This window comes from Rhinoderma darwinii, chromosome 7 (genome assembly GCF_050947455.1).
Source record: "Rhinoderma darwinii isolate aRhiDar2 chromosome 7, aRhiDar2.hap1, whole genome shotgun sequence".
NCBI lineage: Eukaryota > Metazoa > Chordata > Amphibia > Anura > Rhinodermatidae > Rhinoderma > Rhinoderma darwinii.
In genome coordinates, this window is record NC_134693.1 from 46,336,902 (window position 1) to 46,362,758 (window position 25,857).

The 25,857-nt window shown below is 43.4% G+C and overlaps 1 protein-coding gene across 1 annotated transcript in view; it reads right to left on the minus strand.

Moving 5' to 3' along the window:
- LOC142657849 (flavin-containing monooxygenase 5-like) overlaps nt 1-23,828 on the minus strand; it is a 35,034-nt gene extending 11,206 nt beyond the window's left edge. Inside the window, exons 1-4 of the mRNA XM_075833308.1 lie at nt 23,760-23,828; nt 15,200-15,261; nt 11,622-11,767; nt 3,829-4,017 (exon numbers count right to left, since the gene is read on the minus strand). Coding sequence (XP_075689423.1) covers nt 3,829-4,017; nt 11,622-11,753 — 321 coding nt within the window. The 5' untranslated portion in view covers nt 11,754-11,767; nt 15,200-15,261; nt 23,760-23,828. The remainder of the gene's footprint in view (nt 1-3,828; nt 4,018-11,621; nt 11,768-15,199; nt 15,262-23,759) is intronic.
- Nucleotides 23,829-25,857: the final 2,029 nt, after the last annotated feature.

Here is a 25,857-nt window from a genome sequence, read left to right on the forward strand (position 1 = left end):
GGCGTTTTACGCCTCGAATTACGCCTGAAAAGACGGCTCCAGTACGTTGGCAAACATCTGCCCATTGCTTGCAATGGGTCTTACGATGTTCTGTGCAGAAGAGCTGTCATTTTACGCGTCGCTGTCAAAAGACGGCGCATAAAATTACGGCCGCGTCAAAGAAGTGCAGGACACTTCTTGGGACGTAATTGGAGCCGTTTTTCATTGACTCCAATGAAAACCAGCTCCAATTACGTCCGAAAAAGTAGCCATTGAAAAACGCGTGTACTTCTCCTGAAAACAGCTACGTCATTTCAGACGTTTTTGGCGTTGTCGTGGGCACCAATTGCGGATTATAATATGGGCGTTTCGGGCAGTCGCCCGGGGCCCGAGGCTGCCAGGGGGCCCATCGCGGCCCGAACCGCGCTGCCCGCTTCCAACTGAATCTGCATCCACAGGACGCAGATTCAGTTGGGTTGAATGCTGGAGCCTCGCTCCAGCATTCACTCTGTCGTGAGCGGCTCGGTGCAGGCAGGCGCGATGTAGTGACGTCATCGCGCCTGTCTGCACGGAGTCACTCACAGCACAGTGCATCGCATCCCCCACCGTCGTGGGAACCGGGATAGGTAAGTAATTATGTTTTCTTTTTTCTGTTCAATCATTTTTATTAATTTTCACGAAAAGAGTAGATGCACAATATACATGTCGCAGCATGCTGAATATATATAGAAAAAAAATAACAGCATCTTATTCATCGTAACAGCTTTGTGTCGGTGAAACAGTATAACATAACATCGCTATGTTTTCTTTTTTATTAGGTACGCACATATGGGGCATTATGCGGTGTCAGCTATGGGGCATTATGCGGTGTCAGCTATGGGGCATTATGCGGTGTCAGCTATGGGGCATTATGCGGTGTCAGCTATGGGGCATTATGCGGTGTCAGCTATGGGGCATTATGCGGTGTCAGCTATGGGGCATTATGCGGTGTCAGCTATGGGGCATTATGCGGTGTCAGCTATGGGGCATTATGCGGTGTCAGCTATGGGGCATTATGCGGTGTCAGCTATGGGGCATTATGCGGTGTCAGCTATGGGGCATTATGCGGTGTCAGCTATGGGGCATTATGCGGTGTCAGCTATGGGGCATTATGCGGTGTCAGCTATGGGGCATTATGCGGTGTCAGCTATGGGGCATTATGCGGTGTCAGCTATGGGGCATTATGCGGTGTCAGCTATGGGGCATTATGCGGTGTCAGCTATGGGGCATTATGCGGTGTCAGCTATGGGGCATTATGCGGTGTCAGCTATGGGGCATTATGCGGTGTCAGCTATGGGGCATTATGCGGTGTCAGCTATGGGGCATTATGCGGTGTCAGCTATGGGGCATTATGCGGTGTCAGCTATGGGGCATTATGCGGTGTCAGCTATGGGGCATTATGCGGTGTCAGCTATGGGGCATTATGCGGTGTCAGCTATGGGGCATTATGCGGTGTCAGCTATGGGGCATTATGCGGTGTCAGCTATGGGGCATTATGCGGTGTCAGCTATGGGGCATTATGCGGTGTCAGCTATGGGGCATTATGCGGTGTCAGCTATGGGGCATTATGCGGTGTCAGCTATGGGGCATTATGCTGTGTCAGCTATGGGGCATTATGCTGTGTCAGCTATGGGGCATTATGCTGTGTCAGCTATGGGGCATTATGCTGTGTCAGCTATGGGGCATTATGCTGTGTCAGCTATGGGGCATTATGCTGTGTCAGCTATGGGGCATTATGCTGTGTCAGCTATGGGGCATTATGCTGTGTCAGCTATGGGGCATTATGCTGTGTCAGCTATGGGGCATTATGCTGTGTCAGCTATGGGGCATTATGCTGTGTCAGCTATGGGGCATTATGCTGTGTCAGCTATGGGGCATTATGCTGTGTCAGCTATGGGGCATTATGCTGTGTCAGCTATGGGGCATTATGCTGTGTCAGCTATGGGGCATTATGCTGTGTCAGCTATGGGGCATTATGCTGTGTCAGCTATGGGGCATTATGCTGTGTCAGCTATGGGGCATTATGCTGTGTCAGCTATGGGGCATTATGCTGTGTCAGCTATGGGGCATTATGCTGTGTCAGCTATGGGGCATTATGCTGTGTCAGCTATGGGGCATTATGCTGTGTCAGCTATGGGGCATTATGCTGTGTCAGCTATGGGGCATTATGCTGTGTCAGCTATGGGGCATTATGCTGTGTCAGCTATGGGGCATTATGCTGTGTCGCAGCTATAGGGGCATTATGCTGTGTCGCAGCTATAGGGGCATTATACTGTGTCGCAGCTATAGGGGCATTATACTGTGTCGCAGCTATAGGGGCATTATACTGTGTCGCAGCTATGGGGGAATTATACTGTGTCGCAGCTATGGAGGCATTATACTGTGTCGCAGCTATGGAGGCATTATACTGTGTCGCAGCTATGGAGGCATTATACGGTGTCGCAGCTATGGGGCATTATACTGTGTCACAGCTATAGGGGCATTATACTGTGTCACAGCTATGGAGGCATTATACTGTGTCGCAGCTATGGAGGCATTATACTGTGTCGCAGCTATGGGGCATTATACTGTGTCATAGCTATGGAGGCATTATACTGTGTCGCAGCTATGGGGGCATTATACGGTGTCGCAGCTATGGGGGCATTATACTGTGTCGCAGCTATGGGGGCATTATACTGTGTCACATCTATGGGGCATTATACTGTGTAGAGGCAGCTATGAAGGGCATTATACTGTGGGGGCAGCTATGGGTCGCAATATACTGTGGGGGCAGCTACGGGGGACATTATACTGAGCAATTACAAGAGCTGCAGGTCCAAGGGGGGAGACGCTGTGTAGCACTATATACAAGAGGGGGAGGGCTATGTGACGCTATTTACAGAGGGGGAGGACTGTGTAGTGCTATTTACAGTGGGCTGTGTGTTGTGCTATCTACAGTGTTTGACACAATTATATTCAGGGGCGCAGTCTATGGTGCTATAATATTTAGGGGCACAGTGTTTGTACTATTTTATTCAGGGGCGCAGTGTTTGGTGCTATTATATTTAGGGGCACAGTGTGTGGCACCATGATAATATTATCTTTGTTTATAGGTGTGGAAATGTTGGAAAAGTGAGGAGCCAAAGACATCTGAGTGGCAAATTCTGCAGAAATGGGTCATGGCCGGGAAAAGTCGTCATGAAGTCTGGACTGGATGGAGAAGAGGAAAAAAACTACGTCGTCACCTGTGAGTCACTAGATTTATAGACAACCTGTCACCTCTCCTGACATGTTTATTATAGGAAATCCTTGTATTTCACAAAAAGTCTTTCTGCAGTCCAGGACTGATAGACAATTCCCCTTGTCAGGAGGATGTGTCCCTGCACAGTGTGATACTGTCAGTATGTAGGGACACAGCCCTGTGACAAGGGGAATCGTAACACTGTTAATGCTTGCCCAAAAAAGTAGTGTTAAAAATAGTTACGGTGCGGCAGGGCGGCGGTGAGGAAGGGGGGCCCAAGTTTGGGTAACAGCCCAGGGCCCATGGTCTACTTAATCCGCCACTGGTGGGCACATACCCTAACACTGTATGCATCCGTATGAAAAAGAAAAGCATTCAGAGTTTTTCCAAAAAGATGTTTAATGCAAGCATTACTCTAGGGGAGAATAGCTCCAAACATACGGTGAATTGTATGGCGGAAAACAAAGTATGGGATACCATGTGCCACCATATAGCCTCCATGCCATGTGCATGAGTTCTAAAGACCTTCAAATTCTTTGAAACATTGTTTTGTTAGGCTATTGCTTATGGCAACTGATACTGATTATTACCTTGAACTTGATATATTTCTGAAGTTGAAACTTTTCAATATATTGATAGAAATATTCCAGAACTTTGGAGTTATGCATATAGTTGGGATACTCTTCAGGTATCGGATAATCACTATAGGACATCATTTCCTTTGATGTATTGATAATAACAGAATTGTAAATGCTCGCTCTGCTTTCTTCGGGATCTTTCTGCAATAAAAAAAAAACAAAAAAAAAACAATATATTTGCCAGATTTATAATTCAACATAAATATTATCAGCATCTAAAACCACACAGAGATTGCTGAAGCGGAACACAAACAGCAAGACATACACAATTTAGTCTCAACCGATATGTAAAAATTATTACAAATGGCTATGTCAACCAGGACAAATCCCTACCTCCAGATAAGGGCATGTTCACATCAGCGTTCGGGTTCCATTCATCGGTTCTGACAGAGGAGACTGCGCTATTGATTCCGCCAAAAAAACGGAAACCATTAGCAACGGAAGCATTACCATTGAAATAAATGGTAATGCAAACGGAAAGTTATGGTTTCCGTTGGGTTTCTTTCATGGGTTCCCCTGACGGAAAGGTCTGACGGAACCCATGAACAAAACCCCGACGCAGATGTGAATGAAGCCAGGGGCATATACTCAGGAGACTTTTATTTGAACTGGTCCCCATATAAAATAAGGGAGACTTTGTATATTTTAACAATTTCTAATAAAATTTATATTTTACACTCTTGTTTACAGTCAAACACTTTTCCCTTCCTTTTCTCTGCCCTTATGTATTTCTCTTGTTAATTGTCTGGTGGTGTAAAGCTTGTGTAATGATCCCCATTATTCAATTTAATAAAATAGGAGGGTTATAGCACCCCTAACTTTACTGCTAAGCTAAAACACCAAAAAACTACTTAAGGGTATGTTCACACGGCAACGCCAAATACGTCTGAAATTACGGAGCTGTTTTCAGGGGAAAACAGCTCCTGAATTTCAGACGTTTTGACAAGTGCAGGCGTATTTCGCGGCGTCTTTTACGGACGTAATTGGAGCTGGTTTTCATTAGAGTCAATGAAAAAAGACTCCAATTACGTCCAAAGAAGTGACATGCACTTCTTTGAGGCGGGCGTCTTTTTACGTAAAAAAAAAAAAAGCCCGTCTGCACAAAACACCGTAAGACCCATTGAATTCAATGGGCAGATGTTTGCAGACGGTTTGGAGCCATTTTTTCGGGCGTAAATCGAGGCGTAAAACGTCTGAATTACGTCCGTAAATAGGGCGTGTGAACATACCCTAATACTGCAGCAGTCTAGTCCTTTAGGAAACTCTAGTACGTGAACAGGTTGTATAAAATGCCTACTCAAAACTACTGCCTCTTCATGCCTGTCCCACAGTTAGGCCTTATTCACACGAACGTGTAATATGTCCGTGGGATGGCCGTTTTTCATGCAGCGTGTTTTCGGTTGCGTGAAACTCACTGCATTTCCTATTCTTGTGCGTTTTTAGCGCATCACGAACCCATTGAAGTGAATGGGTGCGTGAAAATCATGGCGAGCACACGGAAGCACATCCGTGTGCTGTCCATGATTCATGCACAAGTTCATAAGAAATGAAGTAAAAAATAAAGAAATGGGAACATAAGCAGACATCAACAACTGATGACACATGGAACTGCAACGCGGATGCAAAATGGACACGTTCGTGTGAATAAGGCCTAACTGTGGGACAGGTATGAAGGGGCTAAAGGGTTTGTTCAAAAGTTGGAAAAAACTCTAGCAGCAGAATATGTAATAAAATAACACATTGCTCACCTGTTAAATCCCCCGCTACTCCCGCTCTAATCCTCACATTGTCACTGGTGATTTAGTAAGTACTGCATGTGACCACTGCGGCCAGTAATTAAAAACGCAGCAGTCACGTACTGGTGTGACACGTCATCGCTGCTGTTCATTATGGCCCCCTGCCCACGGCCGTAGCCATGTGTACGGTCCATGATTACGGCACGGATGAGCCACGGACTGTCCCACGCATTTGCGGGCTGTACTCACTTTATAAAGTATAGGAGCACGGTCCGTAAATGCATAAAACAGGACATATCCTATTTTTTGCGGATCATTTCTACGGCCTGGATACTTACCCATATGAATATATGGGAAGGTGTCCGTGGCCCATAGAAATGAATAGAGCAGTATTTTTAGCCGCAATTAAAGATCCGTATTTGCGGATTAAAATTACGGTCGTGTGCATGAGGCCTAAGGCCCCATGCACACAAACGTATTTTTACGGCTGCAATTCACCCGCAAATCTGAAGGTGAATTGCGGCCTCATTCATTTCAATGGGCCCATGCACACGACCGTGCATTGAACAGGAGCTGGACCCCAAAAAGATAGGACATGTCCTATTACAGCCATGTTTTGTGGTCCAGGCTCATATAAATTAATGTGCACGGCCCACGGATGACACTCCGCGGCTGTCCGAGCCAAAAATCAAGGCCGTGCATACCACTACGGTCGTGTGAATGAGGCCTTACTCTCATGTGCTGTTAAGTTATAGTTGGAGATTTCAAGATTTTTATTTTGTAGCAACAACATTACAGCTTATATACATTACACAGCTTTGGCAGAAAAATTTGTATCAAGTATAAAGTACAGATTATGACAGTTTATAAACATTAAGAAGATGCATAAACCCAAATAGGCGGTAACCTCCCACCCATCTAAAGAGCAAATGAATTAAAGTACAGTAGAATTAACTGTACCCCATACACAATAATATAACACCATATCCAAGAGGACCAGGCCTCTATAAAGTAAACATTGGTACATATAAGTGCCACAGAAAAAATATAACACCAACACAAGACACCAGACAACAAAGGGAAACACAAACACACATAGCGCATAAAGAAAAAGATCACATAATTTGCTCAGAACCTACCATCAAGCCATAGAGGTAGATCAGTACCACCCCGGAATCCAGACCATACTGCCCAAGTTTGGACAAAGAGCACAGACTTGCCCCTGTCTGCTGACAGTAATTCCTCCATTCTCATTATCCCGTTCACCTCTGTTACCCATTCCGTCAAAGAGGGAACCGTATGAGATTTCCAATGCCTAGGTATCACCGTTCTCGCCGCAGTCAGAAAATGTCGAAAGATACCCCTTTTGAGGTGTGTGAGAGATCCAGGAACCATGGAGAGTAACCCAATAGAGGCCGAGGTCGGAACTTCAATGTGCAAGAGCTTCTTGCCCAGATCAAAAATCTTCCCCCAAAAGGTACGTATCCTGGGACAGTCCCACCAAATATGTAACATGGTTCCAGGAGCTTCCCCACACCTCCAACAATCAGCAGACACATCCGGAAATATCTTATGCAACAAAGCAGGGCAACGATACCACCTAGTGAGTATTTTGTAGTTTTTTTCCTGAGCAAAACAAGACATTGGCAGTTTATGAGCTAACAAGAAGGCAGTACCCCATTCCTCTTCAGTATGTTGAACCCCCAACTCTTCGTCCCATGCATTGGTGAAAGACAGTTGAGAAAAAGAACAGCTGGGCAGAAGAACTCCATGCAAATAGGACAATACATGCGAAGGGGCCGTTGGTAAAGATAAATACTTTTCCAAAGGAGTCTTATCCTGTAATAACACCAGACAGTCCCCCATAGAAGAGAGATAAGAACGCAACTGTAAGTATGACCACCAGGTTGATCTTCTCCCCGGGCAAGCCTCAGAGACTGCATTCATTGACAACATGACACCTTCAGGAGTAAGGGTCTCAGACAGATATCCACCCTCTCTTCTCTCCCAGCAGAGGAATGTATCAACACCCACCGCCGGAGGGAACGAGGGGTTGCCGAAAAGAGGAGTCATAGGACCCGGCCGATTCACCAGGCCCGCAGCACCCATGATCCACTCCCATACCACAAGAAACTGACATGTGAGGAAAGGCAGAGATAGACTATGGCGCTGTGGGACAGTCAACCACGGCAAAGAGGACAATGCAAGAGGAGACATATCTCTTTCGATACGCACCCATTGCTTACCTGTTTCCGAGCGGAACCAATCCACTACCCTCATAATCAGTGCGGCTTGATGGTATCTTTTAAAGTCTGGAAGACCCGCGCCCCCGTCTATTTTTGGGCGACTAAGGACAGCAAAACGAATGCGGGGCTTAGAGGATCCCCACACAAATTTGGTTATGGCCCTATGTAAGGTCTTGAAAAAACCCGCTGGTATTACAATAGGGACGGTCTGGAAAAGGTATAAGAATTTGGGCAAAATATCCATTTTGACCGCATTAATTCGCCCAAACCAGGACATGCGGTTCCCTCCATATTCTGCCAACTCCTTCAAAGTACGTTGAAGAATAGGTGTGTAGTTCAACGCGAACAAATCTGTCTGTTGTGCGGGTACCTGCACCCCCAAGTATTTTAAGGATGTAGATTGCCATTTGAATGGGAAAACCCGAGCGAGATGGGCAGCCAGAGAAGCATCCAAAGATATATTCAATGCCTCCGATTTGGAGTAATTAACTTTAAAATTGCTTAGATGACCAAAACGCTCAAATTCCTCAGTCAAAGATGGCAAAGAAATCATGGGCGTTGTTATAAATACCAGGAAATAGTCTGCGTAAAGCGCTAATTTATGATGCTGTGATCCCACCCGTACACCATTAACATCAGGGTTGCCCCGCAGTGCCACTGCCAGGTGTTCCATGACCAGAACATACAATAGAGGCGACAGTGGGCACCCCTGTCTCGTGCCATTAGCAATAGACAAGGAATCAGAAAGGAGTCTTATAGTTGGAGATTGATAAAATAGTGGAGTTGGGTAATCGGGGTGTTACATGCAGCCGGCACCTATGGGTTAGGGAAGATGGTGGTAGTTATAGATTGGTCAATATTTAAAATAGAAATAGAAATTTTTTGCATTTGCATTTTTCACTCCCTGCTTTCCGAGAGATAACTTTTTATTGTTTTAGTCAATAGAGTGGTGTGAGGGCTTATTTTTTTCGGGAGGATTCGTAGTTTCTATTGGCACTATTTAAAGTACCATATAATGTACTGGGAAACAGAAAAAAAAAAACGTTGTGGGCTGAAATTGGTGAAAACTGATTCCTCCATTATTTGTTTGCATTTAGTTTTTACGGCTTTCACCAAGCAGTAAAAAACTATAACTTAACCTTATTCTGCAGCTCAATATGATTACTGTGATACCAAATTTATATATTTTTTTTTTTTATCATTTTACTACTTTTACAAATAAAAAACTATTTGTTAAAAAACATTGTTTTGTTTCACCACATTTTGATAGCCATAACTTTTTATTGTTTCGTCGATTGAGCGGTGTGAGGGATTATTTTTCTGTGGGACGAGATGTAGTTTTTATGTGTAGAATTTTTGGGTACATACAACTTTTTGATCACCGGTTTGAATTTTTTTTTTACAGCGTTTAACGTGCGAGTTAAATAATGTCATATTGTAATAGTTCAGACTTTTGGGAACAGAGAAGAAGGTCCCACTACATCTTTTAGGGCAGTCCAGGGTTTGGGCTGTTTAATGAGCCTCGTTAGGTTCCAGCTGCAAGGCTCCTAAAAGACACGGACAGACACACACACACACACACACACACACACACACACACACACACACACACTAGGGTATTATACTGTATGGGCATTTTACTATATGGGGCAGCTATGGGGCCATTTTACTGTATGGGGGAAGCTATTGCAGCATTTTGCTGTATGGGGCAGCTATGGGTGCATTTATACTGTATGGGGAAGCTATGGGGGGGCTTTATACTGTATGGGGGGCTTTATACAGTATGAGGGCAGCTATGGGGCATTATACTGTATGTAGAAGCAGCTATGGGGTGTTATACTGTGTGGGGCAGCTATGGGGACATTATACTATGTGGGGCAGCTATGGGGATATTATACTGTGTGGGGGCAGCTATGGGGGCATTATACTGTGTGGGAGGAACTATAGGGGCATTATACTGTATCGGAGCACCTATAGGGTATTATACTGTGTGGAGGGAAGTTATGGGGGCACTTTACTGTGTAAGGGCAGCTATAGGGGCGCTATACTGTGTAGGGGCGTATACTGTATGAGGGCAGCTATGGGGAATTATACAGTGGGAAGCACTATAGGGGCATTATACTGTGTGGGGGCACTAATCGGTCACTATGCTATGGAGAGACCTCTATGGGGGCATTATTCTGTGTGGGGATGCACTATAGGGTCAATATACTGTGTGGGGGCCAATAAGGGGTCATTATACTGTGTGGGGGCCACTAAGGGGTCATTTTATGTTCAGGGGTCAATGGGGGGGGGGGGGTCATTATACTATGTGGGTGGCACTAAAGGGTTATTATACTGTGTGTGGGCAGCTATGGGAGCATTATTCTGTGTGGGGGAAACGATAGGGGAATTATCCTGTGTGGGAGCAGATATTAAGGCATTATACTGTGTGGGGGCTACTAAGGGGTCATTATATTGTATGGGTTAGGGCCCACTCAGATGTGTCCCCCCCCCCCCCCCCCCCGAGCTAAAATCCTAGCTACGCCACTGCCCCAGAGATGGCGATCCCATGGGCTAACTTGCCACCAAGTTGTAACAATTGTTACAGATTACAGACAAACCCTGTATAGTCTGATCCTGCAGTCCTTCCTATCACCTATCTCTGCCTACCAATTGTATGCTAGCAAGAAGGGAATATATAGAAGGAAGTAAAACTGCAGGATCAGACTACCCAGGGTTTGTTTGTAGTCTATAGCCATGGAGACACGTAGTTCAGCAGATATAAACCAAAATATTTTTAATCAAAACGATTTTGCAAAATAGGTAATTTTTATTTATTTTAGATACAATGGAGCAATAAATACAAAAATATTGGTTGAATGTGGACTTACTTTTTTAAATTGTCTGGTATAAACATCTAAATTTCTAAAAGCCGTAGTTACATCTGCAGTGTGGTAAAATTACGAGGTTACTGTGACCACAACAATACCTTTAATGTTTATGGCTGGGTAGGACTTTTTGCGTTGCTTACAAGGACATGCATGACCTTATTTACCAAAGGGACATAACGGTTGTGTCATGATCACGATACGGCTGTGATTTTACGGTGACTCCGAAGTGACCAAATGTTCCTGTGTAGCCTGAGCCTTAGACCTCTAGTTGCCTAAATAACTTGACTTAACTTTAGTTTGCTTTTACACAATTAAAAACATCATGATGATTACACACATTCTGCAGTAACAGACTAAGGCCAAATGAACAAGGCAGAGCCATGTGGTGGAGGCTGTTTGGTGGCATACAGAGTTCTGTGCGCCTCCATACTACACGGACTCCATGCTCCGTCAGGTGCTGCATAAATATAGATATTATCCATTAAAAGCAATGCTTCTAGAGAAGAGAACTTTTGTAATACAGCATCTCATGGAGAATGCTGCAATGTTTTCTGTAGGATTCATATGAAATCGCACAAATACAAGCCCTGTTTGGAATCAGTCATCTGGAAGTACAGAAGAGGCCGCACGCACCCCCTATGGCAGCTCTGAAGTACAAAGAGGAGCTTACACCAGAAAAAGGTATTTAGAGAGAGAGATGTTACTGCAATGCGGAGATGGTTTAAAAGGGCTATCCACAACTTAACAATATAAGGTCATATGGCCTGGCTTCATTTATGATGGTCTCAAAGTCTTTTCTTTCCCTGTAAGGTTGCTGCATGTTTTGTACACCATTAACACAATTGATGTAGTTATGTAGGAAGAATAAATGTGTGCAAATAGGTTACTACCTTAAATCTCCAGAGTCCTCCAATATCGTCACTCCTTTCAAAGCATGTGGGCTCTAAACCTTCTTCAAGACAGCACTTAATCGCAGGTAGTCCACTGGCACCGGCGCCAATCACAGCAACTTTTTTAACCATGTTGGTGTGTTTACCTAGACAGGACAAAGAACTGTTAGGATAGTAACTATTGGATATTAAAATTAGATGAATTAAAACACCTTTCTCTAGCCATAGTTTATTTTGGGGTTTAAATATCATGTAATTCGTGTGGTCAAGTCTAACACTATGGATTTGAAAATGAATGTGTAAAGTTATCACTGAATTACTGAGATGATGTGCACTCATAGTAAAACTGGTTCAATGGGATACCACCCCAACTGATATTCGACAAAGGAAACATGAATAAACGCATAAGGCCTATTTCCCACAAGCGCATTGGTAAACATCCGTAATACAGATTTTTAGGCCCCATTCAAGCAAGCGTATTTAAAAACAGAAGTGGAACTGAGCACTATGGATAAATACGCCACTTATTTGTATGTGAATGAGTTTTAAGGTCCGTATTTGTTCAGTATTTTGGCAGTGTTTAAATTTTAATCTATATTTGATTCCGTATATTACTTCCTGGTTTCCAAAACCCCTTCCGGATGTTGTTTTGAAAAGTAAAAGTCACAAAAAATGCAATGACATACGTGCTAAAATCAATAAAATATGCAAATCACGTACTTTACACATCCTGTTGCGGCTGCGGACCATGGGGATTACTCGCCCCCCGACGGCCGTAGCCATGGATCTGTGAGCGCTGGCCCACATCTCCTCCTTAGGAGACGCCAGCGCTCACTTACGCTCCGTTCTGTTGTGTCCCCGTAGGGTGCGCGTGCACGCTCGTGCCCGGCCTTAAAGGACGAGCGCACGCACATGAAAATAATCATCTATTAGCCCATGATCACGCTGGACTATAAGAATGGCCCCACCCCTTTACTCCTTGCCTGAGCGTTGTTGTGTTTACCCGTGTTAGTCTTGCAAATGGTCCCTTAATGTTATCCTATTCCCAGTGTTCCCGTACCTGCTATCTGTTTCATGTATCCCGTGCTACCTTGTTCCTGTGCCTTAGAAAGTTGGAGTCGTGTTGTGCCACCGGTCATGCCTGCTGTGTTACATCACGCCTGGTGTCTGCTGCCAAGGTCCCATCTGAGCCTAGCTGTTGCTACTGTCTGAACTACTACAGGTACCCTTGTGCTTGGACTATATATATATATATATATATATATATATATACATACATACACACACACACACACACACACACATTGACTTGGTACACTGTTTGGCCAGCTTCTATCCCGCTACGGCGGTACAGCCCAGTGGGTCCACATACCCACAGATCGTGACACATCCCATTAACTTCAATTTCTGTAGGTGTAGACATCCGTAATATGCCAGGCCCAGACTGACAATCGGCTCCATCTGACAGATTCTTGGTGGGCTGCTTTACTATTGGACCAGGTCCCCCCTGTTAATTCTATTATATTGCCTGACTGCCAGTGTGGTGGACAGTGAAGACCTCCACTCCTCTACTCTCTTCAGTCTCCTTCGCAAGTAGCCTGGTTGGACCGGCCACTTATTATCTGAGTAAGCCTATCTATAAGATTTGTCCACCATGATATTATATTTTTATATAACAGTGCCTAGTTGGTCCCCTGGGCCATGCCTGTATAGTAAACTACTTTTAATAAATTTTTTATTTAATCCAATTCTGTTGTCAATGGTCATTCTAAGCTGAATGTGCCTGCTCTCGTCAGATCGCAGAAGTTACATGGCTTAAGGCCTTGCTAGTACCAGTGTGGGAGACTGTCTGGGAATCCGTGGTACCACAATAAATATTTTATTAATACCCAACTAATTTATTTTCCACCCTCTGGATGAAGTAGCACTTTTTGACTTCCCCCTATATAAATATATATATATTTTATATATACTTTTTCTCACACTGATCCAATATTGCACGGTGGAGCCTTGTGGTCCCATTGGCCAGGAAGCAGCAGCAACTTCATCAATTGTATGCTTCAAACAGTGTTGTGCCTGGATACTGCACAACCTTCCCAGATATTTCTTACACCTGGTTTACCCATTCACCTTTGTTTTGGGTTTCTGCACTATGAGGCTCTTTTTGATTTATTTCAGATACAAAGCGTGGCTTACATGCAGACTTTTTTTGATGTAGAGAACTAATGAGCTACGGCTGAAGTACAAAGTCATACATTGTGTTTCATGCAACCTTGTGGACTGCTGCTGTCACTCGATATTTAACATCTATCAGTAGTGCTACAAGAAGTCTCCATGTAGTCCCAGGCCTAATTGACCGTTGAGTGTCACTATTTTCCTCGTCCATAGAATGTGTCTTACCAGGGTGGAATGGTTACCCCCAGTTGTTCATTTATTCTTTAATTTCCAAGAAAAATAACAGGAGTGGCACAATGCAGAGTTCTAAGAAAAACAGGTCTTCTTTAATAGTAATGCATTCTGCCTGTAACTTTGTCTGATCAGTGGTATACTCTCTTGTGTAGTCTGCAGAACGATAATACTCTGCAGAGTGTTGCGTAGACCTAGTGTCGTACCACTATATGGCATGTATTATTGGTTATATTGTTGCTTATATAGTGATAGTGTACACTTGTCCCGGACTGAAAAATCAAGTGTATGTCTGGCTATGTGATAAGAGGTTTCTATATTCCACTTTTATTTTCCTTCTTGTGTTGGTGATGTGGTTTACATGTTTAAAGGAGAGACGTGACCAAGTTATGCAAGTTTTCCTAGAGTGTGCAATGCGCGCAACTATTTCTCCACAATGAAGGGCAGGGGTTCTGCGATATTGTATGTGGGGTTTGTGTGCCAGGGCTGCTTTTTAGTCCCAGTCCGACCCTGCACCATGCTATAGGGCATCTGAATGAGGCCTTATGGATGATTTTGCATCAGTATTTGATCAGTATTACAAATCTGTCTCGTTGGAAGATAATGGAAAGACATAAGACTGCTTCTTTGAATAACAGATGCAATACGAATCACATAGGGATGTGGTCCGTATTATAATCCCTCTCCATAGTTTTTAATGGGCATTTTCCATCTGCAAAATGGTTGAAAGTAGTGCATGCTGTGTTTTTTAAAATACACGCATATTTTATACGTCCATCTGAATAGACTCAGGTTTACATTAGCATCATTTTACGGACAGGAAAAAAAGGATGGAATACTGCTGAAAATTAAACTCATGTGAAAGCAGCCATACAAACATTTGACATTTTTGGGCCAAATTTACCACAATGTGCACTTGTCTCAGACAGTGAAACAGGGGGCAGAAAAAGCATTAGAGCTCGTACTTGTTTTGTCCACCCCATTCCAAATATCCAAAAATAAGATGCAGATCAACACACCATTCCCTATATTCAAAGAATAGCTTTCTTCCAGGAAACCCCTAACTGGTAAAAAGCAACAACAAAGTACTGATTTAAAAAGGTCATCTACCATTCATATCAGCCATGTGAAAAAGAAAGCAGCCATAATTACAGAACACTAAGCTGTCTTACCAAGATTACTTCAAAGGTGTAGCGATAGATCAAAATAATGTTCTCTAAGTTCAGCTAGAAACCTGGGAAATATGAAAAAGAATTGGTTTAAAATCATGAAAGTGCAGCAAGACATAAAAACAGATGTCCAATAATAAGGGTACTGGAGGAACTCCATAATTCATATTAATTTCAGGCCCACATCCTCAGACTCTTCAGCCTATTCTCTCTGCAGGTGGCCGTGGTCTACCGCCGCCCGGGTCACCTCGCCAGTTCCTTAATTACTTTGCTGCTTGGCTCCCTCATTTCCTATACTGTGAAATAACTACCATCATTATGGGGGACTTTAAACATCCCCATTGATAACCCAACTTCCTCATCTGCCTCTCCGTTTCTATTTTTAACCTCCTAGACAAAGATGCGCCCCCTCTACTCAGAAACTACCGACCTTGGCACACATCTCAAACCAGTTTTCCTCAACATTGCTCTAGGTACTCCGAACGTCTATGGAGACAACACATATGTCAGTAGACACTCTCCATTACAAGTTTGTCTTTTTTGACAGCTCGTTGATCAGCGCTTGTTTGCTCCTTTCACAAGGAGCAATGATTGGTTCTGTATGAGGGCGAGCGATCTTTACTACAATTGCTCGTCCCCATGCTTTCCATCATGTCGGCACCACATCTCCCTGTGTAATGTGCTGCCGACAACGATAATATTTTGTGCTGTATAAACGATACGATCAGCAGATGAACGAGCGACTCCTCATTCATCGGCTAATCATTGCCCTGTTCGCATAGGGCAATGACCGGGAACAAGCATTCACATGAACGCTCATTTGCCCGATCATTGGGCAGTGTAAAAGGGTCTTTAGTCCTAAAGTGCAGATGCCTATCACAAATCTAAGTGCTAAAACTCTTAGAAAACGCTTAGCCTCTTATCTCAAATTTATAATTGATAATCATCTCCGGATTGAAATCCTATCCAAGTCCCCAAGTAGCAACAATCTCCTTATCTTCTTCACTTTCAACATTTAACCCAATAACAGGAGAAGCTGTCTTTGGGCTCCTCTCTTCTTTCCATACTAAAACCTGCATTAGTGATCCTGTTCCCTCGAACACTGTACAGTGTCTCTCCCCAGCTGTCACTACACGACTAACTAAAATATTTAAAAACTCTCGTTCCTCTGGGACCCCTTACAATCTGATTCCCTGACTCTACAGAAATTGCTCTTTCTAAAGTCCCAAATGATCTCCTGGTGGCTAAATCTTACGGCAACTACTCTCGATTGACAGTAGGACCTCCGTAATGCAAGGCAACAGTGATAACCACTGAGACACCTTGCTGACTATATTTGTTATAGATGAAAATTCAATATCGCATGTTACCAATAGTTATAGTTGCATGTGGAGTCACTGTCCCAGTATCATTTATAAAGGATCATGGGACATCCGAGCTACACCTCCTTTAAAAGTTTCATACAAAGAACATAAGAAAAGGGGGCCAAGACAAACCGCATTAATCACATTCTTCTTCTTCTGGCATACAGATCGCTGGAAGCAAACCTTGCACAACTGGTAAGCAAAAAGCTGGCTATACACAAAGAGGCTCTGTCCCCACATTATAAGTGGCCTATCTTCTACATAACGAGATCGGCGCTGTAATGTAGATAAGTGTTTTTTATTTAGAAAAACGATTTTCACCAAGTTATGACCTATTTTAGCTTTGCGCTTTACGCTGACCAAAGTAAAAACATGCCCAGTTGGGCATTAAGAAAGTCATTAGCATAAAGCTAAAATAGTAAACCTACAAAAAACCTCAAACAAAAGAACAATGGAGTCCCCACTGAACTGTAGAACAACCCAAAAGCACAAGGAACATAACACCCTAATGAAATATAAGGATATAAGTCTACCACGTATCGTCAAAAAATATAAGTCTTTATTGGTAATAAATAACAGTACATGGTAACACATAGATGTATATAGATAGACTGAATAAAAAACAGGTCATATACGGAGAACAGCATCAGTGTGGTATAGATCTCAACCAGAACGTCCCATACTCTACCTCACCATAATATACAAAGCATTTATAACTGGACAAAAATGGCCAGGTAGCCAGATGAATACTATAGTTACGTGAAAATAAATACTGAGATGTGCAAAAGGGCAGACCTAAATACAGATTCACTGTATTAATTAATATATATAATTGTGCTCCCACAATATAGAAAAATTGGAAATTCACTGAAGTGACATTTGAGTAAAATATACCTTTTATTATAGTAACTCGCTAAAAACAGGGGTAACACACCACTGTGAAAAAAGCCCCACCGTGTATATTAAAAATGTATTAAACAGTAAACACTGAATCATTTAGATAAGTATATCTCAGTGTTTATAACAATATTCACCGGAATCAGCATTTAACCTGGGCACAACAATAGTACGAGCCCCAAGAACACACCAGGGTCCGTGGTCAACACCGGAATCTCCTAGCGCTGGGTCCACCACAATGCTACTGTCCCCTATGCAACAATCCCATATACAAAAACGACCCTACGCGTTTCAAATACTCATCCTCAGGGGTCTGTATCTTGGTCACTCTGGCCTGATTACCAGCGATAAAGATATTCAACAGCAGATATTCTGCTGCACATCACGGAAGGATGCTCGCGTCGATGTCAGCGGCATACTTCATTTTGGGCACTGAGTTGCTATAAGCACCAAACTCCACCCCTCGTTCTTGGCGGCGTTGTACGAACTAACCAGTCACAGCACCCCCTGAATTCGTGACACCTGTCCATGTGACTCCCGGCCGTCAGCTGATAGCCAAGAATCATCATCGACCGCATCTGAACGAACACGCAGGCGCAGTGGAAGCCACGGACGTATCGCCCATGCTGCCAAGAAAAAGCAAGGTAAGAGCAGAACGATATAGAATATGGGGTATATCTTGCGGGACAGTTACCCACCGCAAGTGGACTACCTCAAAACAACTCTTTTGTTGTAAACACATATTAGATAGATGAATGCGGTGTCCCTCACATTACGAAATTTGGATTAAAAACCTGTTGTACACGACCTAGCCAGATGGGCCATATCAATCAAAATGCACTATGCAGAACACCCACCCACCCACTAAAGCAACCAAATATTGGCCCGGCTGCTTAAAGATGGATGATATTGCATGTTAAATAAAGCACGTGTAATTTGCCTGCTCGTTTAGACCCGCTGGTTGTATACATGCCAGTCTGTGGATCCATTGGGCTTCCTTGCGTAGAATTAGGTTGTCCCAATCGCCTCCTCTTTTTGGAGGTCTAATAAGTTCAATTGCTTGAAACTTTAAACATTCTGCACGACCCTGGTGTTTAGCATGTACGTGTTTCGATATCGGGGTATCCCTAGCATGGACAATATCTCCAACGTGTTCCCTTATCCGGCGCCGAAATTGTCGCACCGTTTTGCCCACATAATTAAGGGGGCATGGACATGTGATAAGGTAAACCACCCCCGCTGTTTTGCAGTTAACAAAATCACGAATGTCGTACTCCTCTTGTGTTGTGACACTCGTAAATCTGCTCCCTTTGAGGATGAAGTCGCAGGCCTTGCAGCTACCGCATCTATATGTACCTGGTGTTTGTCTATCCAGCCATGTGCCCCTCGGTATAATAGGGTCAAAACAACTATGCATGACTCTATCCCTAATGTTCTTCCCTCTCCGATACGTAACTGAGGGCCATTGTGTGATCTGGTCTGCCAAATCTGTATCTGCACTGAGAATACGCCAGTACCTTTTAAGGATTTGCATGATGTCATTTTGTTTCGAATCATAAGTACCTATGAGTCTTGTAACTCGTCGTTCTTTACGTTTTTTAGGGACAAGGAGACTTTGCCTGTCTGCGTCCCTCGCTCCCTCATAGGCCTTCCTGATTACACCCATGGGGAAACCTCTGTCCTTCAATCTGATTTTGAGCTCCTGTGCCTGACTCTCAAAATCACCCATGGAGCTACAATTCCGGCGTACTCTCATAAATTGGCCTTCCTTAGATCTAGGGGCACTCAGTTTGTAGCCCACAACCAGTTTGTTTTGCAGCTACTACATTTTGTTCTTGAAAAAAATATATTTATCTTAAACATTTAGTGTGTGGGTGATTAAACATTGTTCAAATTTTTTTTATTTTTTTCACGAGTCAGGAAATATTATAAATTATTTCTAATTTATAATACTACCCATTTTTGGTCACTAGATGGAGCTATTTCCCAAAATTGCAGCATTGCAACATTGGGTTAAAAGCCCTCGCTCTAGTGAGCTCTCAGCATCCCCCCCTCCTTTATCCTGGCTTGTGCCGGGATAAACGAGGGGTTTGAACGGTGTAACCTCCTACACTGTGTGTCGCCATTTTTTGAGCTAACACACAGCGTAGTAGGTTTACATACAGTAGTAAACACACACAAACACGAACATACATTGAAATCTCTTACCTGCTCCTGCCGCCGCGGCTCCCTCCGGCCCGTCCGCTCCGTTTGCTGCCGCTGGTCCAAGTGCACAAATCCGGAAGCCGCGACCGGAAGTAGTAATATTACTGTCCGGCCGCGACTTCCGGTCCACAGGAAAATGGCGCCGGACGGCGCCAATTTCGAATTGGACTGTGTGGGAGCGGCGCATGCGCAGTTCCCACGCAGACGCCGTACACTGAAGTCAATGGGACGGGAGCCGTTCGCAGTCCCTATGGGACTGTGGCTGCCGTATTCCATGTCTGTATGTGTCGTTAATCGACACAGACAGAAATGGAACAAAAAATGGCAGCCCCCATAGGGAAGAAAAAGTGTAAAAATAAGAAAAAGTAAAACACAAACACACAAATGAATATAAAAGTTTTTAATAAAGCACTAACATCTTTAACATATAAAAAAATAATTTGTGATGACACTGTTCCTTTAAGATTGGGATCAGACACATTTGTATGAACGATCTGATCATTAACATGCCAGACTAAACTGGCAGATCAGGGACCCATAAAAAACACACACACACACACACACACACACAAAATGATCGGTCATAATTGTAGGAACATGCCATGCACACCTAGATTCAGCCGACAACGGACTAAAAAAAAACAACATCACAGATGACCTTTTTGGCATACAGCAGTCTGCCATCTGCCATGGCAAACGCTCGTTCGTGAATTATAGAAATCGGCAGTTGGCCAAAATGGTCAACATCGGCCATTTTTTGACAACTTTCATCTTTGTGTATATCCAGTGTAATACAAAAAACCAAGTATCAAATTACACATGTATTTCAACAGAGACAGGCAGATAAAATGCTGCCAGATGCCCCTAGCAGTGTTTACAAGCGGAATTTGCTTGTTACAAAGGCCACACTGTTATCTCTTTATTTACATATAGAGAGAACAGAGCAGTTGGAGAAAACACACTATGAAAGCCCTGATATGGGCTCAATATAGAAGTTTCGCATTGCAGTATTTTTGTTCCTACGACGGTATATTGATTTTAGATCTTCATTAGACACCATGAACTCCATTGCTGCCAATGCTGCTCAGTGCACATCCTGTGCCATGTATGCTCTCCTTGAACAGTCGTTTGAGGGACCATACTGATGTGCAGGGTGTGGGAGAATTGCCGATTTGGAAGTCCAGATTCTGGATCTAAGTGAGCAACTTTCAACACTGCGGGCAATTGACAATATGGAGAGGAGTTTGCTGTTCACTGAGCAAGTACTCACTGGGGCAGCTGCAGGGAAGGATGGTAGCATGGAAGTTAAGGCTGTTGAGGCAGCTAGCTGAGTAACAGTTAGAAGGAGGGGTAGAGGGAAGAGTGTCAGGAGGCTAGTCCTAAACTGAAACACGCCAATAAGTTTGCCAATTTGGTATATGAGGGGCATGTCAATTCAGGGATATCACTGCTGCAGCTAGACACCTCCTCTAGCAACCAGGGGGAGGTCTGCTCCAATAAGAAGGGGAATGGGAGCATAGGAAAGGCCAAACAGGTCCTACATTATTAGGGGAACAAATAGGGAAATCTGTCCCAGATCGGGCATACCAGTTTGCTGTCTTCTGGGTGCTCAGATTCGGCATATCGCGGATCGGGCTGACAGATTATTGGGAGGGGCTGGTAAAGACCAGTCATGGTGTACATTGGCACAAATGTACGTAGCTGAAATGTCCTAAAACATGATTTCAGGGACTTGGGTAACAAGCTCACGGCAAGTACCTTAAATGCAGTATTTTCAGAAATACTGCCTGTACCACACCAGAGAGAGCTAGTAGGAGATCAGGGAGGTGAACAAGTGGCTAAAGAACTGGTGTAGGAAGAAGGGGTTTGGGGTCATGGAGAACTGGGCCGACTTCTCTTTTGGCTACAGACTCTACGATAGGGATGGGCTGCACCTAAATGGGGAGGGCAAATTACTGTATAGAAGGGGAGGACAACATAGCTAGTGAGCTGGGGCTAAGAAATGAACAAGGGATGGAATAGAGGAATGGGTTAGAACAACTAATAGGAATAAGAAGAAAAATGATACAGATAAACATATAAAGTGCATGTCTACTAATGCCAGAAGCCCCAACAATAAGATTGAGGAATTAGAGTAGATAATGATGGAGGAGAATTCTGACATAGTAGGGATAAGTGAGACATGACTGTATAATAGATATGACTGGGCTGTTAATTTGCAGGGTTACAGTCGGTTTATAAATGATCGTACTAATAAGAAAGTGGGAGGGGTTTGCGAATATGTAAAATCCTGCCTAAAGTCCATCCTGCGTGATGATATCTATGAGGGAAATGATCATGTGGAGTCCCTATTGGTGGGAATAAGGGGAGGGGGAAAGAATAATAAAATACTGATAGGGATTTGTTAGAAGTCTCCAAGTATAATGGCAGAAGCAAAAAATCAACTAATAAAACAAATAGATGAGGCAGCAAATCACAATGAAGTAATTATTATGGGGGACTTTAACTACCCTGATATAAACTGGGAGGCAGAAACCTGCAAGTCCTACAAAGGAAACAGGTTTTTGACAATAATTAAGCACAATTACCTTTCACAACCTGTACAGGATCCAACAAGGGGGGGGGGGCACTTTTAGACCTAATTTTAACCAATAGGCCGGACAGAATATCAAAAGTACAGGTTGGGGTCACCTAGGTAATAGTGACCACAACATAATAAGTTTTCATGTATCCTTTAATAAGATGTTTGTTAGAGTACCTAAAAAACACCAAACTTCAGACAGGCCAATTTTTATGGGCTAAGAGATTTTACAATTATGCATTAAATGGCAAGGCACTGGGTAAAACTGCTAATGAAAAAGACTTGGGGAAGCAACCAGTGCCAGACAGCTGCTGCCAAGGCAAATAAAATCATGGGATGCTTTAAAACAGGTATATATGCTCATGATGACAATAACATAGTTTTGTCTCTATACAAATCACTAGTCAGACCACACATGGAATATTGTGTACAATTTTGGGCACCTGTGTATAAGGACAAGGCTGAGCTAGAGCGGGTGCATAAGAGGGCGACCAAGGTAATTAAGGGAATGGGCAGATTGCAGTACCAAGAAAAGTTATCAAACTTGGGGCTATTCAGTTTAGAAAAAAGACGGCTTAGTGGCGATCGAATTACAATGTACATAATTAATAATTGGACAGCACAGGGATCTCTCTAATGGTCTTTTGACACCTAGGCCTGTAACAAGGACAAGGGGTCATCCTCTGCGTCTAGAGAAAAAAACCGAATCACGATCATCACAGATGGGGATTCTCTACTTTGAGAGCAGTGAAAATATGGAACTCTCTGCCACAGGATGTTGTGATGGTTGATTCAAGAAGGGCCTTGATGCCTTCCTTGAAAAATATAATATTACAGGTTATGAGTACTAGATTCTGGAGATGGGACGCTGATCCAGGTATTTGTTCTTATGGCCATATTTAGAGTCGCGGAGTAATTTTTCCCCTAATGAGGCAATCGACATCAACCTCATGGGGGTTTTGCCTTGCTCTGTATTAACACGGTAGGATTATTGGTTGGACTTGATGGACCAGTGTCTTTTTTTTTTCAACCTGATCAACTATTTAACTATGTAGGCTGGCTGTAGGGATACTGAGCATACCCAGTAGCGCCCCATTGGCTTGTATTGAGTTAGAGAGAGGGAGGTGGTCAGGCAGGGAGTTACTGTGCATGCTCTAGCATGCACGCTCCCAAGATCCCAGCCACACGAAACAAAATTCATTGCTAGAACTACGCAAGCACGGCCGCCGCTACTGGACCGCAGCGGTGACCGTAACCATGGGAAACAAAGAAACCATGAGTGGGGACACACAAGAGATAAAGGTCTCAATAACAGTGCAGTATGGTAAAATAAAATGTATTTGCAAAAATTTGTATATTCACATTATCTAACTATTTAACTATGATTGCGAAGATGGGAATACCCCTTTAAGAGCTTGCATTCGAAAGACCGTAGCAAACTGTGCATTACTGATAGTTAACTATTAATCCTAAATCCTTTTTAACAGTATTATTCTATTGAATTCAAACCACTTACCCTAGTTGTTCCAATAGCGACTTCTTTCTGAATAATGCTCTACTTAACCAGTTGCCAGTTTTTAATACTCCTCCCTCTGACTTTCGCATGCATAACAGACGTAGAAGTTGGAGGGTTGCCTAGTTTTGTATGAATGTTCAGCGTGATACATTGACCTTGCTTGAGGATGAAGAATAGAAAATAAAACTAACAGTGACTTATGGGCATTAACTTGAAACCAGAAATCTTACAAATTGTGTACATATAGTTTTCAGCAAATATTGAAGAGAAACTAAACTTATGGGTCAAAATTGCACATTCATTGAAGCATTTTATAATACATAGAATTGGGTCCAGAAGTGTTTGGACAGTGACAAGCTTCGTAATTTAGCTTCTGTACACCACCACAAAACAATCGTAAATGTGATGGAAGTGTAGACCTTCAGCTTTGATTTACGGGTTTAACAAGAATATTGCATAGACCCTAGAGGAATTACAGCCCTTTTTTTTTTTACATAGTTCCTCCATTTTCACAGGCTCAGAAGATATTGGGTAAACTTTCCTAATTATAAATATTAGGCTTACTTTTAATAATTGGATGCAAATCCTTTTCAGTCAATGACTGCGTGTAGTCGGGAACCCATGGACATTACCAAATTCTTAGTTTCCTCCCTTGTCATGCTTTGCATGTGCTTTACTGCAGCTGCCTTCGCTTGCTGCTGGTTTGTGGGTCTTTCTGCCTTCAGGAGGTGAAAAGCATGCTCAATTTGGTTGAGGTCAGATGACTGCCATTGAATAAATACTTAGTTTCTTTGCCTTAGCGGGAACCTATCCTTACATATCCTCTAAACAACCACCATAGCACTATACAGGATAGTAACGCACGCTATCTGTGAGCAGTCATAGGGGTGGTCCCGGTCTCCGCCGTAGTCCTGGCTTCACGGTCGTCCCTCAGGCCGGGATATCTCATTTCAAGCCAGATCCATCGGCAACCGTCACATGCACAGCGAAGCGAAGTGTAATGGCCTGAGCATCATCTGTGCACTGTATAAATCCATAATTTGACATTTTAGGCCTTATTGTAATATTCTACACTATGAATAGGACTATACCATACCAGTATTTGAGATCTAAATAAATTTAACCAGTACTACTGGGATTATATTTAGAAAAAGTGGAAATGTGTGCAAAGAAAAGAGGTAATGCTTGGTCTGTGGGTAATAACGTTTTTCAGGGGGATCACCTTTACGAATGTACCAATATTGGGGGGTAGAGCCAACTGCTGAACTGCATGGACGCACGTTGCTGAGCTCTGCATACTTACCGACCAACTAATTAAGCCTACGATAGCCTGAATTATCGCACAATGGTGATATATGGCAGGGGCAAGACCAGGGAACACACGGGTCCACAGAAAGTGGCAGAATCGCCGGGAGATCTTCACAAATATGTCAAAAAGCAGCCGGTGGCAGCGGCGGTCTGAGATGCCAAGATGGAGCCTACATCTGCACTGTGCAAAGAAGACATGCGCTCAGAAGGGGAGAGTGACTCGGAGGAGATCATGGAGACTGGAGATCTGCCCTTATCCAGGTAATTCTTCAAAAAAGTGCTCCATAAGGCACTGGAACCGTTAGTTAAAGAATTGACTGATATTAAGAAAGAATTTAAACACATAGGTCAGAGAGTGGAATTGATAGAAAATACTCAGGCCTCACTCCTGGAATATAATGTGGTGGCATCTCACAGTTTTTCAACCTGCCAAGATCATCTTAATTCCCTTTATACTGCTCTTGAGGATCAAGAGAATAGGGGAAGAAGAAACAATATCAGCATCCGAGGTATTCCGGAGACTGTAACTTCGAACGCCATTTTGTCTGCGGTACGGCAGATATGCCACTTTGTGGTGGGAAATGAATTACCTCCTCTGTTATTGAATGAGCAGATAGAGCTCTCCGACCGAAACCAAAACCCACTGATCCTCACCGTGATGTGATTTGTCGCTTTCTTAATTTTTGGGACAAGTATTTGGTCCGGACTAGAGCGAGAGACAACACCCCTCATGTATGAAGGAGAACAGATTGCTATTTTTCAAGACCTTGCCTCCATTACTCTTCAAAAA